Genomic DNA, 19,309 nt, shown 5'->3' on the forward strand with positions numbered 1-19,309 from the left:
TATGTTAGCCATAAACAGAAGAGAATTGTTAGTCACTGTAGGTATTTTAAGTGACTTTAAAAAACAACCCTGCTTTTTGATTAGCTCCAGTTCAGCTGGTTCCTCCCCCGCCCACCTTTGTGCCCTGGGAGGGAGACTGCTGGAGGAATGTGGGTTAATGATTGCCAGAAGTAATCAGCTGGCTAGGACTATAGCAAATGGCAGTAGGGATAAACGTTTTTTTCTGACGTGCACAAAGTAAACTTTGCTACCAGGGCATGAAAACAGCTGCGTGTGTCTGGAAGTAGATTGGTACACACACAACGCTGTGCCGTCCAGCTTTTCCTCGTCGCCTATCGAAGAACGGCAAGTGAGTCTGATTTTTGTGTTTTTTCGATAGCTAAGTCTACTTTGCGAAACAGAGTATGTGTTTCCAACAATACCTGTCAGACTATAAAATCCTAGTGGAGACGAGGCACAGGTAGTTTGTAAGGCAGTGTAGCTAGACAAGGTCAACTGCAGATGAGGGGTATAGGGCTGACCTCACCTAGCCACATCAAGATACAGACTGCCGGTGCCTTGACTCAACCTGGATTGTCCAGTCAGATAGGCACTGCCACGTAACAAGGAACCAGTTTTTGCCGTGAAGACCAAATGTATGAGCTAATCGCCCTCCTCCACCTGACAGCGAGAGGGAGTGTAACAACCAGATGGTCTATTCAGTTGTTAAATGCTTTCCAAGAAATTCTGATGCCTCGAACCTGACATTGCTACAGAACAGTCCATTTAGAAAATGTGACACGCAGGCAAGGGAAGGATTACCAATGGATTAAAGGAACACTGTCCACTTGAAATACAGTCAATTTAAAAAATGAGTGAAATGTAGCTTGATGTACTACACCTGCCCCAAATCCCTGTGCCTTTTTGGGGGAAGGAGGGGTTAATGTCCTATTTATTTAAATGTTTTTCTCTCCTCTGTCACTGACTCAGATTTGCACCAACAGTAAACTGTGAAATGGGCTGTTTGATGTATTGCCAAGTGCAGAAGATTCAAGGAAGTATTTTTTCCTCTAATCTTTCCATTATAGTTTTGTGTGTTATATCAATAGTAGGATAAAAAAAGCAATGTGGCGTAAATTAATGCTGTCCCTTTAAGACAGCAGACCTCCTTGGGGTGGGGGGGACTAAGCCAGTTCTCTCTGTAATGACATAAACTTGTAATTTTGTGGACCTTGCTCTCCGTCACCTTCTGAAGTGATATCAGTAGGCTGATTATGAGGCGTGTAGCCACGGTGCAAGCAACGTTGTGGGTTTGGAGGGAGCCTGTCACCACCGTCCATCCGAGAAATAACACGATGGGATAGAAGTCCTAGCAGAAGACCATATTTGCAGTCTAGCTGATGATATTGCCTTATGTGTGAGGGAAATCGGTAGTCGCTGAGGTTTCTGTGGGGCAAATATTGATCCTTCTCCTCCTCCTTTCCTCCCAAGTCCTGTTCCTCCCATGGAGCTGACAACTTTAATATTTAGCTTGGGGTTCTCTGTCTGGTGTGTCTTCTCTTACCCCGTTCCGTGTCTACCCTCACCTTCCGTCCCCTATTGGCTTACTCTCTTGCTCTGCTTCCCTTCTCTCACCTGTACTCTTCCTCCCTCCTGATCATTTGACTCCTATGTTGCCAGGTCTGTTTATTTGGCATCCCTGCCACTCCACTTCCTCCTCTGCCTGAGTCATGCAGAGTGGGGCTGGGGGGGTGGAAAGCCTGGCACAGGCTGATGGTGCCTTGGGCGGTATTGACAAGTAGCGGCTTTGGTAGTGAGCCCAGGTGGGGAGCCAACTCTGAGGCTATGTGTGTGGCGACGTCATTGCAGGGATGATTGGTACAGGTGGGTCCTGAGTCACCCATGAGTCAGTGTCTCCTGAAAAACATTCTTGGGTTCTGCTCTCAATGTGACTAACCCACTCTGTCAAAAGGGCTTTGTGGTGGGCTTGGAAGCAGATGGGACCCATTGGCGTAGCGTGGCTCTTCCTGTGCTCTGGTTACACTTGTGCATGTGGGCGCAGTTATGGAAGACGCTCTGGACTGCAGCTGGGGCAGGTGACTCTTTTAGAGCCTTGTTCCTGCAAGGCTGGGCTCGAAAGAAAGGGGACGAACAAGGAGGATACAAGTGCAGGCTTAGCGCTGCATCCGGACTAACAGGATGTCTCCTTTATTCTAACAAAGCATGAAGGGGGAAGCAAGAAATGAGAAAAGTGCTTCTGGCCCAAAAGATTGACTCCAGCTACTATTACAGTCTCGGAAACCTGTGAGAATGAGGTGACATAACCAGGGCCAGTCAACATAGGGGATTGGTAAGAATAAAAACTAGCATAAACCTTATTCTCTTGCAGACTCTCCCAGCAGCGGAAATACATATTTCTTGTTCTTGTGCCACTGGATTGTTACTAGGGAGAATGGCCCAGCAAGAACCTAGTTTCTTGGTAACGAGGATGGGAAATGGTACAAACTGAAACAAGTCCTTAGTTGTTATGAGTCTGACTTTCCTTGGGGTGACTGGCTGAATGCTGTGCTCTGCATTGAGGGCAATGGCTCAGCACGGAGGCTGCAATCGGGTCAGAGTGGTTGCTCTCAGATGCCATAGACTAAGCACAAAAATAGTGTGGTGGCTGTACACGGACCATCTCCGGAGAGAGGAAGCCAATGGGAGCTGAGAGTGGCGAGCAACAGGTCCTTGGCCTCCTTCAGGAGGTACTTGGCACCTTCAGGATTGGGCCTTATGGGAGAAAACACATCGTGGAGAGCAGCATTGGCACAGCTGAGTTTGCAGGAAACCAGAGTGATGCACATGAACTGTCCACTTGAATAAAGGCCAGATCCAAAGGCCATTGAAATAAATGAAAAGAGCATCCACCAATTGCAATGAACTTTGACTAAGGCCCTAAGTGTTGGGAAAATAGCTTGTCACTATTGGGTGTCTTAGAAGTATTGCGTAGCAGTAAGCGTTTCAATTTTCAATACCCCTGGCCATCTACAGCATCGTATTTATCTGCAACTTGCCTCCTCTTAGACATGGTGTGTTTATTTCCATATGAAACTGTTGGCGTTGAGCATCCATTGCCTAATTTAGGACCATGGTCCCATAGAAACCTGTGGAGAAAAACTGGCGAAAGCCTTAGAATTTGACCAGCCCTGCCATGTTTCCAAAGGGCTCCTTTCTATAAGGAGTTGTGCTCTGCAGGCATACTTGTGAGGAGTGCAAATAAGGAACCTTCTGATAGATCTGAGAATTATGGATCAATAAACATGGCTACATGGCTTTCGCTAGCTAATGGAAATATGTATGTTGTGGCTTGCTTGTTTAAAATGTTCTCTCGCATACATACTTGCATTTCTTTAGCATCATCAAGAGAGCCACCCTTCTGGGCCAGCCTGCAGACCCATTTTTTTCTGACTTCCTATTTGCCATTGATTGCATCACTGTAAAAACCTGACTTTGGGGACGGTTGGCATGATGATTCTCATTTGAAACTCATTTGACCCAAAAACTGTGGGGTGGAAGGAATCCTCTCCGAAGCAGTGGAGGTCCAGTGGATAGGACAGTGTACTGGGATTTGAGAGACTGGATTCTATTCCCTGCTATGCCACTGACGTGCTGTATCACCTTGGGCAAGTCACTTACCCTCTCTGTGCCTCTATTTCCCCTTGCACCGGACAATGCCTTGTCTATTTAGACTGTAAGCTCTTTGGAGCAGGGACTATCCCTTACTAGTGTATATACAGCACCTGGCACAGTAGGACCTTGATCTTAGTTGGGGCTGCTAGGCACTGCAGGAATGCAACAAATTATCATCCCAGGTATGCTGCTTAAATTGGGCTCAGCTGCTTGTTCCGTTGAGGCCTAATAGTCTGTTTGTGTCGGGATTGTTTGTAAGGCTTTTTGCATGGAAGAAGGGCTAGAAATGCATTTTTAACCAAAGCTGAGTGTCTGTCGCATCTAGTTCCCTCATGCAGCCCTCCTCTCATGCACTTGCTCGTCGTGTGCAGCACGTCAGGACACCGTGCCCTCCTGCTGATTGAATAATAGGCCTGTGGCAACTAAAGCGATGGCTCACGTGAAAAAGCCATGTTAAGAAACTATTTTTAGCTGCCTTTTGTAGAGCTGGAACGGAGAAGGCGCTAGCATCATATGAGCAGCCAGTTCTCCATAGACCCCAGTCTGAGAGCCTGCTGGGTTAAGGCAGGAGAGCTCACCCCAGGCATTCTCAAAGGCAACTTATAGGCCCTCTCAGCAAATCCAGGGAAGACCAGAGCTGACTTTCTAGGGTTTTAAAAAAGCAAAAGCGGGTGAAGGAAGCTTTAAAAGACTCAGCTTTCAGGCCTGCCTTTGTACATAATAAAGGGCACAAGCCCAAATATTTAAAATCCTTGGCAGGTCATTTTAAGTCTTAGGATGGTTCCAGGCGCTTGGCTGCGGGGATCTACAATAGCCAATTTATCAAAAATTAGTGAGCGTGACGTATTCTGCCTACTAGAAAGAAGGTGAAAAACGACAGCAAGCTAGGTAGCTATCAGTCCCCACAGTCGTCTTCATGGTAGCGGACCATGGCACTACTGCAGAATGTGCAAAACCAAGACCGAGCTTACCGCATAAAGAACCAATGATCTCACACAAACTAGAGTCCATGAGAGAGACTTCAAACCCAAGTAGGCCAACTCTAGAACATGTCTAAGGTGAAACTGAAATGGAGACGCCTCCCACCTCAGACTAAATGAGTGTGTGAAAGAGAGACCTCACTTAAAGTGAGGAACAGACTGTATGCCGTGTCTGTGGCTAACTGTTCTGTTCAGGTCTTCATGGTCGCTGGGTGATCCCCAGTATTTAAACTGTGCATTTCCAACCCTTCCTTGTGATATACATAAAGATACATAAAGATGCGAACTTGCTATTGCTAATTGGATCCTGTCAAATCAGACTCTAGTGTTAACCAGGACCAACTAATATGCCCTTACAGTGGACAAGGACAGTTGTCTTTAAGGGCAACCTCGTGCTAAGTAGAACATGTGCATTAACACACGGGTTCTCAGCCTGGCCTTCGCAACAGCTTTCAGGAGGTTGTGACTGTACTCCGTTCTTTGTGGCTAGATGGTAAGGATGGGGAGATCTTGCAACTTATGGGCGCAGGAGTTCCAGTACCCTTGTCTTCTAACCTGGGGTCAGGGTACTGGAAAGGTTGTTGTTCTAACTTGATACGTTTTTCCAACTATAGAAATGGCCTCCCAGTGTCTCACTGTAAAGCATTAAGTAGCGAGTTTCACTCGGACGCTGATAAACTTGGTGGGGGACTCTGACAAAGACCCTCTACAATGATGAGTTTGTCAAAGGCAAGCTGAGCTCTGAGGTTTTCTTCAGCACACTCCTCTGGTACATCTTGGAAACCTTTTAATGGCTTATGCTGTTTTGTAAAGGTCTTTTATTTCCTCCCAGATAAAGATAACTGGGAGTAAACAAAACATTTTTGAAAATACCTACGCCATCACCCTTATACCCCACAGCTGGGGCGGGGAGAATGACTGAGAGCTGCTTTTTCTGCTTCAGTTATTGCCTGGAAAATCCCCAGTGAGTTGTTGCCAACTCATTGGAGTAATTGAAATAAAAAGAAGAAATAAATCCAGCTAACCCACAAGAACCCATGCTCTCAGCAGAAATACTTGGGCACTTTCGCTGCACTGAGCCAGCCTCATGGGAGAAAACATTTCTGGCTGGAAATCTAATTGCCAGAAAAAATTCAGCAGCCACTACCCAGCCAGACACTGAGATGCCATCTTGTTCTGGGTTCTGTATATGCTGGGCTGGGAAACCTGAACCCCTTTTAAATAGCCTGAACCAGTTTCCAGTAGTAACTTGGTCTGTACTCTGGCTGCTGTGGAAGGGGGTTAAATGGAGATCAGAGACTCTTCTAGGCTAGAGATGAGTCCAAACTGTGAAACCCATGTCCAGTCTTGCCAAAAGGTTCTATCTTGGTCTGAAATCAGCCACTTGTGCCCATCTCTAACCCAGCCCCATCCATGCTGGTCACTCACACCATGTTAGAACAGCTGGAATTCATCATGGAGTGTTTTTAAACCAGCTGTTCCCAGTCAGGTATAAATTTTTGGGGAGACAAGGGGGCCTGGAACAGAACTACTTCGCTGTTGTGTACAATGTGACTGTCTCCATGAGTTAGTTTCTCTAGTTGCTTTGGCTAACATAGTTATGTCTGTATGATTCTTAGCCCAATGGGGTATTGATCCTGTGAAACTCTTTGCCACAGGATGTTGTGAAGGCCAAGACTATAACAGGGTTAAAGAATGAACTAGATAAGTTCATGGACGATAGGTCCATCAAGGCTATTAGCCAGGATGGGCCAGGATGGTGTCCCTAGCCTCTGTTTGCCAGAAGCTGGGAATGGGTGACAGGGGATGGATCACTTGATGATTACCTGTTCTGCTCATTACCTCTAGGGCATCTGGCATTCTGACCCTCTATGGCCATTCTTATATTCTTCTTTGGGTTCCTAAGGGTTACTGTAATACAAATTAATAGCTTTAAAATGTCCCTTCCTTCCGTCATCCCATCCTTGCCCAAAACTCAAACCAAGTATTTTTCAAGTTGGGTTTTGTTTTTTTTAAATTCCATGATCATATACTTCAGCCCTTGCTGGCTTGGGGAAGTATTGAAATCCTGTAGGGAAGAGCTGTTCCTGGGGTGGTCCTGCCCAGCCTACTAGAGCAGGTGGCTGTGGAATCTTCCTCGTTCAGCCAGGCTGCAATCGCCCTTATGTAGAGCTGAGAGTTCAGATCAGAGGCGCCAACTCCGTGGGTGCTCCGGGGCTGAAGCACCCACGGGGCGGGGCGGGGGAAGGTGGGTGCTGAGCACCCACCGGCAGCTCCCCCCAGTGCTTCCCCGCCCATCAGCAGACCCCACCAATCAGCACCCTCCCCCGCCCCCCGAACAGTTCCCGCCCGCTGCGATCAGTTGTTTTGCGGCGTGCAGGAGGCTGTGAGGGAGTGGGGAGGAGCAACGATGCGGTGCGCTCCAGGGGAGGGGGCAGAACGGGCAGGAAGATGCGGGGTGGAGCAGGGGCAGGACGATGCGGGGTGGGACCTTGGGGGAAGGGGTGGAGTGGGAGCAGGGCCTGGGGCAGAGCCGGGAGTCGAGCACGCCCGAGCACATTGGAAAGTTGGTGCCTGTGGTTCAGATAGACTTTGGCGAAGTCTCCAGACAATCTGGAGTTCATCCATGGCTAGAAGATACGTATGCAGTGCGTTCTCTTAAACACTCGTGCTTCTCGTTACACCGACCTTCTCCCAGTCTTCTGGCAACAGCGGTGAATAGTTACGATGTCAGAGTTAGTCACATACAGATAGTGCAGTGGGTTCCTAGGTGGAGAGAGAGAGGAATTCAAAGCATTTAGCTAGTTGAGTTGAACCCTCCTCCCCCAACTTTCTAGGCATCTCCGAGCGTTGTGTTCTCTTCTGGGTGAAGTCCTATTTCTGGAGTTTGCTTGCTTTGGCTGACAGCAGGGAACATACCAAGGTGTGGTATTGTGGCCAGCAAAGTGGCTTTCTAGTTAGGATTCCGGTGTGTGAGTAGCAGCGCCAGGTGTCCTCACTCGGGATTCTTTTCATAGTTTTGATAGGAAGCTGATTCACACCATATGAATGTTGTTGTTGTTGGAGATGTGGCTCACGTAATCTTTGTCGATCGGTTTCTGGTATCTGGCGTGCTTCCTGCCTTGCTTCACCCAGCAAGGACAAGGGAGAAGCAACCTGACACTTTTCATATTTCTAAAGCTAAAAGCACAAGCTGGAAAACACCTCAGATCTTTTAAATACTCTATAAATAAACCAAAACAAGGTGCAGACCCATTATGTCTTTGTTTTGCTGTACCACTGAGGGAGCCCAAGTGTAGAGTAGGCCCTGGTATACCAGGCACTCTACAAACACAGAAGAAAAACAGTCACTGTCTTGAGGAGATTGTAATCTAGATATAAGACAAGCAACAACAGGTGGAGACAGACAGACGGGAGCACAAGGAAACAATGAGGCAAAAGGCATTTTGTCTGGCCAATGTAGACAGAGCCAAATCATGCCTGCACTAGCTAAAATGTTTGCAGTGAACAACTTATTCAACTCTAACCCCTTTATTCTGCTTCCAAATTTCCTGTGAACAGTGAGTTTTATTGGTGAGTCTGTTAATTGTTCAGTCACTTTATGGGAACAAATTTTAGCCTGCGGGCTGTTGAAAATACGTAGTGATAATTTAGGAAGGATGTGGACAAACTGGAAAAAGTCCAGAGGAGAGCAACAAAAATGACAAAAGGCTTAGAAAACCTGGCCTGTGAGAAAAGCTTAGGAAAACCTGGGCAGGTGTAGTCTTGAGAAAAGAAGACTGAGGTGGGGGACCTGATAAGTTTTCCAATATCAAGGGCTGTTATAAAGAGGATGGTGAGCAATTATTCTCCATGTCCACTGAAGGTAGGACAAGAAGCAATGGACTTAAAATGCAGCAAGGGAGATTTAGAAAAACTTTCTCACGACAAGGGTAGTTAAGCTCTGGAATAGTTTTCCAAAGGAGGTCGGGGAGTCCCCATCATCGGAAGCTTTTAAAAACAAGTTGGACAAACACCTGTCAGGGATGGTCTAGGTTAACTTGACCATGCCACAGCTCAGGGGACTGGACTTGATAACTTCTCAAGGTCTCTTCCAGCCCTACATTGCTATGATTCTGTGTTTTCAAACTCTGTGATTGGTCACCCAAGTTGCATGAAATGGTTTCTGCATTCTGATTGGATGACTCTGCGATCACAAGTTTCCTTTAACCTGCAGGGTGGGTGTGAACAAAGCCTTGCCCATTTGATTGTTGGCAAACAGCAACTAAAACAGAGCTGCAGGTTTTATCTGCAGCACTATTTGTGGTGGCTAGATACACCCAGAGCCTAGTCAGTGTTGAATTATAAACTGTTCAACACGGTTTCTGATCTCAGTCCAGCTCTGTCACGCTGGCTGGCCACATCTGGCAATTGTACCCTATTCATTCCTGTGGTGTCTGAGTGGTCATGAGTTTTTCTAAAATAGGGCACAGAAGTTGAAATGTAGTTCTCCCATGGTTTAAAATCCTCATGTAGTTTAAAATCCCTAGGCAAGGTAACTGTTAGCTGATACATTAAGTACTTTCTCATGAAGTTGTCTGTGCGTGGAGGATTATGGAGTCATTGTGACTTGCACATCTTATCCCCATTTTTTGTTCAGGGTGGATGGCGGCCTGTGAAACCGGCAAGAGAAAGACTTTTGTCTAGTAGAATTTAAAACCTGAGTGTAGCGTGTGGCAGTGCTGGCAGCCACAACCAGCTATGAGCAAGAGATTCCAGCCAGGATTAACCTGAGACTGTCAGGTGAAAAGTGCAAGCTAGTGATATCTGTCAGATGCTAGAACTGTTCTCTGAGATCTCTCAATGTTACTGGGTGTACAATGGGATGAACAAATTCTTCTTGACCTCTAGGCCCAGTCCTGAACTCGAGACATCTTTTTAGACAAACTAATTTCTGGCGGTCTTTACAAGAAGCCAGGGAACAGGGCAAGGGGCAAAGAGCTGAGCTGAGAGTGGTTTCAGGCAGCTGGTTTTAGGTCCAGTCAAGTGTGGGATACCGCTTGCTGCTGTGGGATGATCGCACAGAGATGTTGGCATTATAGGTATGTTCCCTCTGCCTTTAAGATGTCTTGTATTCTTCTAAAGCTCTTTGAAATCGGCTGCATCAAATGGTAGCTGGTCTTAGGCCCCCCGAAACATGGCTCCATTGGCTAACTCCCATTCTTGTCATTAACAAACTGCCTCTTGGCCATTTTGACAAATGGGTATTCTGTAGGGGAATCTTGCATGCCTATTAATTTGATTGTTCTGAAGTGTTTAGGGGCTGGCACAGTAGATCAGACAGCACACATGAAATCAAGCACTTGTTTCTCTATCCCTACAGGGAAGCCACCTTGCGATGGTCCAGAGAGTCTAATTCCTCTGCAGCTTTGGTGATGGAGCTGAAGGTCTGGGTCGATGGTATCCAGCGGGTTGTGTGTGGCGTCTCAGATCAGACCACATGCCAGGAGGTTGTCATAGCATTGGCACGGGCCATTGGTAAGTAAGGTGTTGAATCACCATGGTCTGGTGATGTTTCGTTAATGACCTACATCAATTTTAATTGCAATACCTGAGAAAGTGCTTCTATACATTCTCAAGTCTTTCCTGCGATGTGGTCAAGGATTATTATCCACTTTGGAGCTGGATGAAACTGAGACATACAGATGAAGTAACTTGTCCAAGGGAGTCTCCCAGTGAGTGGCAGAAATGGGACTAGAACCCAGAATCCTCACTCCAGTCCCCTGTTCTCACCAGCAGCCAACGCTGCCTCCTGGTGGATTAGTTCTAGAACTCTTACACTTCTAACACAAAAGGCTTGACCCAGGCCAGTTCTTCTTTGATGACAGGTTTTAACTTTCAACCTTTTAAAAATTTAAGATAATTAAAATAGTCCTGCTTCTGCCCCTCCCCCTCCCTCAGAACCCACCAGTCTCTTTATAATTAAATTCATGTCCACATCTGCACAGCAATCTCCGGTTGAGGTAGCGGGAGACCTCCAGGGAGCATGAGACTGTCTTTGCCACAGGGAGGGCACAGCTAAACTCTCTAGATCTTTGCCACATAAACAGCATGATGCAAACGATGGTCTGTGGGATCACAAGTGTGTTTAATTGCATTGGTACAGCTGTGTCTTTCAGCACTGCCTCACTTGGGATCTAAGCAGCTCACGCCAGGATGGGGTGGGATTGCTGGAGAAAGGGAGCGTACCACAGAGAACTACGTCAAACAATTGACCCTCAGTTCAACAGTGGATGTGCAAGGGTCTTTGGCTGAGGTGGCTGCACCTACAGGTGTATGTGTTTTCTTACACAGCTAAGTGTTTCTGTTAGGGAAATTGCCTTCCTTCATAGGAGAGAAGAAACCTCCTTGGGCCAGTACCTGTCCATGTACTATAGTAGACTGTCCCACAGGACCCAGAAGAGCACGGATACAGGCAGGGTGTCTGCAGCTATTTCTCCTTTTCCTCCCAGACTGTGCATTAGAAATAGGCAGTGAGGTCAGTCATTGGCATCAGGAAATGATGCAGACATGGGCTCCAAAATGTGGTTCTATTTAATTGTCTCAGGCCTAGATTCACAACAGCCTTTAAATGCATGCTTACATCCCATTGATTTCAGTGGGTCTTAAACACATTCTTGAAGTGAAGCCCAGGCTTCAGTGCTTCGATGAATCAGGATCTCTGTGATTTTCCATACACTCTTACAGATAAGAATGAAAATTATCTCCCAGCTCTGGAAAGTCAGCCTGGGCTCTGAGGCTCCAGCTGGGTTCTTCCATCTTGCACAGAACCACCAGGAGTAATTGGGCCTTCAGCCACACTGTTGTTTTTGCTGGATTTGCTTAGGCATGGCTGAGGGTGATTTACTGTAGTAAACGGTTCTGTTCTGAGGCACAAGAAAGACTAGAACCCAGCTGTCTCCCTCCCACTTAGCTATGTTGGCTCTGCAGGGCTAACCACAGGAACCAGCCACAGAAATGTTGTTTTGTCACTGGAGTTGGCGGATCTAAGACTGCACACCGCGGATCTGTGAAATAAGGAGTTGCCGCTATTACATACTCACTTTATGCAGTAGAATGGAAATTGAGGCATGGCCTGCAGGGCTGTACCTCGATGTGGCCTTAGACACTGGGAGAAGGCCTTGGAGCACGTGCCTAATTAAAGCACAGGCAAGCTTTGAGATCCCCTTTAATCTCCATGTTCTAAGAGAAATCCCTCTAATCGTACTAATAGCCCGTCCTTCACCGTCCCCTCCCGTCGGAGGATCCAGGAGCGCTTCACAAGCACTAACGAAGTCTCAGCACCACTGTGAGTGAGGCAGGACTCTGGCCTGGTTGTGCTCCAGGAGCTATTGGGGAGCTGGCTGCGGTGGTGGGGAAGCAGAGCTGGCTGCGGTGGAAAGTCAGTGGGTGAGCAGAGTATCAAAGCTTTGTTAGCGTAGCCAATAGGTGTCAGGTGCTGTTTTGCTGCTCAGGCTATGGGCCTCTCCTCTTCTTCCCTAGGGCAGTAGCCAGCAGCACTCCCTGGCGTAACATTTGCAAGGTGCTGGCCCGAATGCGGTGCTGGTGCAGACTCGGCGTCGGTCGAGCTGCTCCATTTTGCACTAGTAGAGAACATGGGCCAATGTCAGCCTCTCTCCAGTAACCCACTGTCCATAAATACCGAGCCCTGCCCCAGGAGCCCCAGCCTGAGTTGGCTTGTGAAAAGACCCAGCTCCACACACACGCTCTCTGAAGGCACATCTTCGCTAAGGAGCTAACTCGACGCTGCTGCGAGCGAGAATTTAGCGGGTCTGGTGAAGACGCACTAAATCGGTGGGAGAGCGTCTCCCGTCAACACTGCACGGTGTAGACGCTGCAGTAAGTGGATCTAGCTACATCAACTTCAGTTACATTATTCATGTAACTGAAGTAGCGTCGCTAAGATCAATTTACTGGGGTAGTTTTGCCTGAGTTTGCCTCTGGCTCGTGAAGGTCTTCAGGGTATGTCTGTATTGCAGTCATGGGGTGTGACTGCATCCTGTATTCCCGAGGTTGTTTTAATCTCGCTAGCTCAGGCCCTGGAGCAGTGAAGCTGCAGGCAGTGCCCACTTCAGCCTGGGCTGTGCAAGTCCTCCTGGAGCCCTGGGTAATGACTCGCGGTACTAACCCATACTGACGCATGTGCTGCCGTGGCTTCGCGGCTCCAGGACCCAAGCTAGGGAGATGAAAGCTAGCTTGAGTATGTCTCTGGGAGCTGCAGTCACACCCTGTGATTGCAGGATAGACATACACTCAGGCACAGGGACTCTTGTCTGGCTTCTGCTTTTAGGACATCACCTTTTTATTTCAATCCCTATTCATATGGAAGCTCAGCAAACGCTGTTATGGTGCTAAATAAGTCGCCTGGTGCCTGCCATAGGGCTGTGCCTGCTGGAGAAACTCGGGGTGGCTCTTGGAGCCTGTACCGTAGCACGCCCTCCACTGTGGTTATAAATGTACCACCTTTAGAACATTGTCTCCGTATGATGGAGGCATCACACCACATCAAACTGCCGACTCGCTGGGACCTTCCGGGTGATGGTGGCAGCTTCAGGTTTGAGCCAGGTTCCTCTGTTTGAATTAAGCATGTTTATTCTCCCATGAAGGCTGTGAACTTTACCAGGAGAGAATGCAGCTGACTGGGCAATGTCTGCCCAAGGTTATAGCAGCTGTGGAGGAGACAGACTAGCGTCTGCTTTGTTGTGAGGTTTTAAAAGTTGGCAAGAATGCCTTGGGACTATCTTTATAACCTCCCTTCCGCTTCCCCTGGGGACTGTCCAATTAACTCACTCCTTTTTTTCTCCCCGTCCCCTCCCAGTAGAATTCAGATACACTCCTAACTTTCCCTCTATTCCACTGCGGTATATTGTCTTTCCAGATGTAGTCATAAAATAACCTATTGCATCAGAGAGTCGTTAATGTCACATTAAATGTGAGCTATAACAGCCCACCTGGCAGGATGTCTTTGGAATTGTGGTGAAATCTCTGCTCAGTTGTTACCCATCTCTGCCCCCGTGTTTGTGGCTAACTCCTTGTTTGCACTGAAGGTTCCGTGCTGGGTTACAGGTGTACTGGGGGTGGGGCCTGAATTGAAGTAAGGGATTGCATGGGTAATGCAGTAATTACTAGAAAGGAGAAGGAAGAAGAGTCTGGCATCTCTCTGCATAAATCCCTTCTACCCTTAGCCGGTCAGATGGGCGTAGGTACCCACCCATCTGGCCATGGGAGCTACAGTAATGCCACAGCCATTGGGCTCCCAGAGGGAAGAAGCAGGTTAGGCAGCAAGGAGGATAATAAAACCCTGTCTTTGAAAACTGCAGTTAAGCATGGAGTAGAGAGAGGCTCTGTTAATGTTCTGATTTGACACCTGTTCCTTGGGCTTCCAGCTGTGACAACCCCCCATCTTTAACAACGCCACCTTTATAAACAACCCCGCTGCCCTGGCTTTGATTAGATGCACAGCTCAGGTTTTTCTTTTTTCTTCCTTCCTCCAGAAGGGCTGAAATTGGTGTTTGGCTTCTAATCCCAGCAGGGGACAGCCGTCCTACCATGGACTGCTCCTTGCCTGACAGATACACTGTGGTTGTGATGTTGAAAAGATTCCTATCTCCAGATCGCAGTTTCCATTTCAGAATCTCTCCTTTGCGGATCTTCCCTCATGACTCGGAATGGAATAAAAGATCTTTTATCCTCCTGGGGCGGGAACTGGAGGACTCTTCATGCACAGATCTGGGTTCAAAGGGACAAGGGTCCCATGTGAGCCAGGGCTCAATCTCTCAGCTCGCTGAACTGTCTGTAGCATGAAGTGGTGGCTGCGGCACCATTACACATGGCTAGGTCCAGTCTGGTTTCCATAGCACTAAATACTGTACTGTGGTTCTTAGACCTCCTCTCTCATGGCGTTTCCAGTCGAGAACGGCACCTTTCCTTGGTCATGTTTGTAGCTGGGCGGCTGAGTCTGGCCCTGGAGCTCCCTGCAGCTCTATCTAGATGGGTGTTTGGATGAGTGTCATCATGTTAGTATCTGAGTACCTCGCAGGGTCCCAGAGCCTACGCTCCAGCCCGAGCCCCAGTGTCTAAACAGCAATGAAACAGCCCTTAGCCCGAGCCCTGCGATCTCCAGCCACCTGGCACGGGCCAACCATGGGGTTTTTAATTGCAGTGTAGACGTACCCCAGGGGCCTTCCTAAGTGAGAAGCCATGGCAGGTGTGGGAGCCGAACTTGGATCTCCAGAGTCCCAGGCCAGTACCTTAACCACAAGCGTCCTGCCTGCCTTGCCAGCCTGCACTGAGGGAGAGGAGAAGCCCTCCTGGCTTGTGAACTCCATAACACTGTACTGGAGAGTGAGCCACACAGCAGGCGAGGCTGGGCAGATGTGTTCCTCCCGTCAGCACGCTGAGCAATGCAGGAAAGCCCCAGGTTCCGGTGTTCCGCGGACACAAACAGTCAGTGGCCATGTGCTCTTCTGCAGGCAGAAGCCAGGCCATGGCCTGGGAGCGTGAGATACCCTATGAGTCACCCAGCCTGTGCTTGCAGTTTCCTTGAACTTGAGCTGTGCATGTTAGTGCTGATTGCGCTGTCTGAATATCCTGTGGGTAATGGTGAGTGGCAATCCTGTCTAGGGATTTGGAAATTCACTAAAATTGCAGCTGAAGTTTCCATCAACATGTGCTCCTGCCCTCCACCAGGTTACAAATGCCTCCGATCTGATGCTGCAAATCGGATCTCCACCTGCAGCATCATTAATTGGACGTGCAAGTAGAGAAGCACCCCCATGCTCAGGGCCAAAACCTTGTGTGCTCGAAATCTCCTGACTCCGTCTCAGAAGCATCAGAAAGTGTTTGAAGCTGAGTTATGATGTTTGTGCTCTCAGAAAACCTGCTGGCTCATGATCTTTTAATGACTAATATCCCTTCCATCCAGCAAGCGGAGGCTGCAGTGGTACAGTGAGATAAGATGTTAGACAGGCCCTCTGGAGACCCAGGTTCTAATCCTGCCTGAGGTCACACATAAAATGTGGTCTTTTAGACTCATCTACACTAGGAACATTTTAAAACTTGTAATTCCCCACTGGTGGCTGCAAGGGTGGAGACAGTAGTATAGCTAGGGCTTGAGAATCGTCACCACTGTGTTGTCTAATCCTGAAAGCAGACAAACTGGTGGTGTGAGCCCCGGAGCCCCAGCAGTGTGCAATGGGTAATTACAGGACTTGATTCTCCTAGTGCTGAAAACACTGCTACTCAGTGGGGAGTCTTCAATGCCTAGGACTTGGAACCCAGCGGTGTCATTTCAGAAGAATTCAGGGAAATGGGGGGCAAAGTTGTCAGTATATAGAACGTTATGTGATTATATTATAGCCTGCAAAGTTGGTTGGGGGGTGGGGGTGGAGTACGTAGGCCTATGAAAAGTCAGGGTGGGGGGAAGATTGATGCCCCTGCTTGGAGTGAAGCCAGATAGGTGACCTAGGGCCAGAAAGGACCGGGGGAGCCATAGGGCTGGATGGAGGTGCATTGACACAGCATTGTTTGGGAAGAACACATGCTGCCTGGCTGCAGCCACTGACATTGGTGGTCTTTGGTGGAAGCGGAAGTGTTCCCCCCCCACCCCCCCAATCCTCCCCAGGTTCCTGGTTCTTCTTCAAGTGATGGTCCCTATTGTAGTTCACTGCATCAGTGGAATACAGGGAGGGGCCGCACATCTTGAAGAACCTCCAGTTACAGGTAAGTTGTCTCCTAGTGTGGTGGGGAAGAGCTGCATTCAGGTAACGGCTGTGAGATGTGCTGCCAGAGGCTCTACGTGTTTCTAATGCAGATGGGCTCTCGGGTACAGGCCGGGGGAGTGGAGCGGCTGAGTGTGATGAAATGTTGCCAAGTGTGATATTCCCCATTTCTTTCTGAGCTCCTAGTGACTCATCTGTTCTCTTCTCAGGCCAGACAGGAAGGTACATTCTCATCCAGAAGCTGCGAGAGAAGGAGAGGCAGCTTCTACCTCATGAATGCCCTCTGGAGTCGCTGGCCAAGTGTGGACAGTATGCCAATGACGTGCAGTTCATATTGCAGCGGACGGGCCCTAGCCTGGCCGAGCGCCCTTCCTCTGACAGTGCCCCCCAGGCTCCCGAGAGGACATTCATCCGGGCCAGCCTTCCCATCAAACCCAGGCTGGTCAGCACAGAGGTGCCTAGGTCCCGGGAACCTAAAAAGTCTATGACCTTTAACTTGGGCCCTATGGGCTCCAGCGATCGGCTTGCCAAGAGCAAGCTGAGACTGCACAAGAGGGACAGTGTAGACTCGAAGGACAGCACCAGTCGCAGCCATCCATCCAAGGAGGAGCTGTTTAAGACTGTGCTGCACCAGCAGGAGCAGCTGCACTCCTTGGAGGTGCATGGGGATTCCCTGGAAACGGACCTCAGGCACTGGGAGCAGGACAGGGGCTCCAGCCAGGAAGACCAGATCCTTTATCTGGAGCACCTGATCAGGCGGAACGAGATGGAGCTGGGCGAAGAGGAGTTCTGGCAGAGTGAGCTCCACCTGGAGAAGGAGTGCGAGAGGGAGCGGCAGGAGAAGGTGAGGAGCCTGCGGGCCACCATGGAGGAGTACACCCAGAAAATCCACGAGCTGACCACCAAGACGGAGGCCCTGGAGAAGGAGATCCAGTTAGAGATCACAGAGAGGGCCAGGCGGGCAAAGGAGGCTCCTGCAGATCTGGAGGACATGGCTGCCAAAATGAAAAGGGATCTGGAAGCCAAGACCAAACAGAGCGCCCAGCTGGAGAGCAGCCTGGAGAGCGTGGGGAAGGCCTTGGAAGAAGCCGAAAGGAATTTACAGGTACAGTCTTAGTAACGCGTGCCCCTGGGGGTCAGCAGTGGAATGCAGCCGCGTTCCGCTCACACTCGGGCCTTCCTCCCGAGCGGGGCCTAAACAAAACTGTTAAGGGAGCTGCCCAGGGACCAGCTGCTGAACCTGGCCTGAAACCCCAGAACCCTCCTGACTGTTCAGACCAATAGAGAGCTCTTTGCGGCTCTGGTCGGGTTGCCATCGATGGATAGTGGGAGTGGTCTGGGCAATGTTACAACCCCAACAGTTAGGATTCAATACTGCTTGGGTGGATAGAAAGCCACTAGAAGTGCAGTATGGCTGGGAGAATTAACAGACCGAGGCTTGATCATGCAAGGTGCTGAGCACGCTCGCCCTGATTCATCAAAGCCCTTACGTGCCCAAGTAATCCCACTGAGTTCAGTGGTACCACTCCTGTGGGTCCCTGCTTTGCTGCTCAGTGCCATGTGGGCTCCTGCTTAGCAAACCTTACAGTGCAGGGTGTGGGGAGAGGGACTGACTCTCGTGAAACACAGCTCCTCCTGATGTAGCTGGAACGCTTGTGGACATGAAGACTCAAGGAGCTTGGCTTGTTTAGCCTAACTAAAAGAAGGCTGAGGGGAGATATGATTGCTCTCTATAAATATATCAGAGGGATAAATACCGGAGAGAGAGAGGAATTATTTAAGCTCAGTACCAATGTTGACACAAGAACAAATGGATATAAACTGGCCACCAGCAAATTTAGACTAGAAATTAGACGAAGGTTTCTAACCATCAGAGGAGTGAAGTTTTGGAACAGCCTTCCAAGGGAAGCAGTGGGGGCAAAAGATCTATCTGGCTTTAAGATTAAACTCGATAAGTTTATGGAGGAGATGGTATGATGGGATATTAGATGGGGTGGGATCTGAGTTACCCAGGAAAGAATTTTCTGTAGTATCTGGCTGATGAATCTTGCCCATATGCTCAGGGTTTAGCTGATCGCCATATTTGGGGTGGGGAAGGCATTTTCCTCCAGGGTAGATTAGAAGAGGCCCTGGAGGTTTTTTGCCTTCCTCTGTAGCATTGGGCACGGGTCACTTGCTGGAGGATTCTCTGCACCTTGAAGTCTTTAAACCACGATTTGAGGACTTCAATAGCACAGACATAGGTGAGAGGTTCTTTGCAGGAGTGGGTGGGTGAAATTCTGTGGCCTGCGTTGTGCAGGAGGTCAGACTAGATGATCATAATGGTCCCTTCTGACCTAAATATCTATGAATCTATGTCCACGCTGGAGAGCGCTCATCGAGTGTGGCTCTTTGGAGCAGCATTGGCTTCATGGTGCTGGGTCGTGCCTGCTCAGGCTAGGAGTGGGATCTGCGCAGGGAACACTCTATGGTGCTTTCCAGCCACACATCTTGGTGCTTGAGGGGTGCACTTGTCCTTCCCCAGACTGTGGTACCCGGGACATCCCTCCAGGGAGCACTTATGCAGCCGGTCCTAGGGTGCTGCGGGCTTTTCAACGGCTGCAGCAATGCAACAGGGAAGACGGGAGGGAAACATCATTCCTCTTAAAAACTTTAAACCCAGGAAGATTTTATGAAGCTCAGGGCAAAGCAAGGGGCCCTTTTTCCTTCTCTTCAGCCTGCTCTCCCTGCCCCCACCCCAAGTGAGGATCACAAGTCGTGAAGGAAAACTCACTACACCTGAGTCCCGTATGGACAGCAGTTGCTACAGTGAGCTAGAGCTTCAGGTTAATTCGCTCATTGTGTAATCTTCTTCAAGGACTGTGGGGTGGGAGGGAGAAAATGCAGAAGAGCAGAGATCAGAGAATTGCCTTGCCCACC

At 48.9% G+C, this 19,309-nt stretch overlaps 1 protein-coding gene across 8 annotated transcripts in view; it reads left to right on the top strand.

Moving 5' to 3' along the window:
• Positions 1 to 19,309, top strand: part of RASSF7 (Ras association domain family member 7) — a 123,421-nt gene that overhangs the window by 92,441 nt on the left and 11,671 nt on the right. For 6 of the 8 annotated variants that reach the window (XM_043549032.1, XM_043549033.1, XM_043549035.1 and 3 more), the window contains 2 exons: positions 9,994 to 10,148; positions 16,600 to 17,495. In XM_043549032.1, coding sequence (XP_043404967.1) covers positions 10,046 to 10,148; positions 16,600 to 17,495 — 999 coding nt within the window. In that variant the 5' untranslated portion in view covers positions 9,994 to 10,045. Of the gene's footprint in view, positions 1 to 243; positions 350 to 2,308; positions 2,330 to 9,993; positions 10,149 to 16,599; positions 17,496 to 19,309 lie in introns of those variants that run through there. The other 2 variants (XM_037899560.2, XM_043549034.1) reach the window with 2 other exon arrangements.

This window comes from Chelonia mydas, chromosome 6 (genome assembly GCF_015237465.2).
Source record: "Chelonia mydas isolate rCheMyd1 chromosome 6, rCheMyd1.pri.v2, whole genome shotgun sequence".
NCBI lineage: Eukaryota > Metazoa > Chordata > Testudines > Cheloniidae > Chelonia > Chelonia mydas.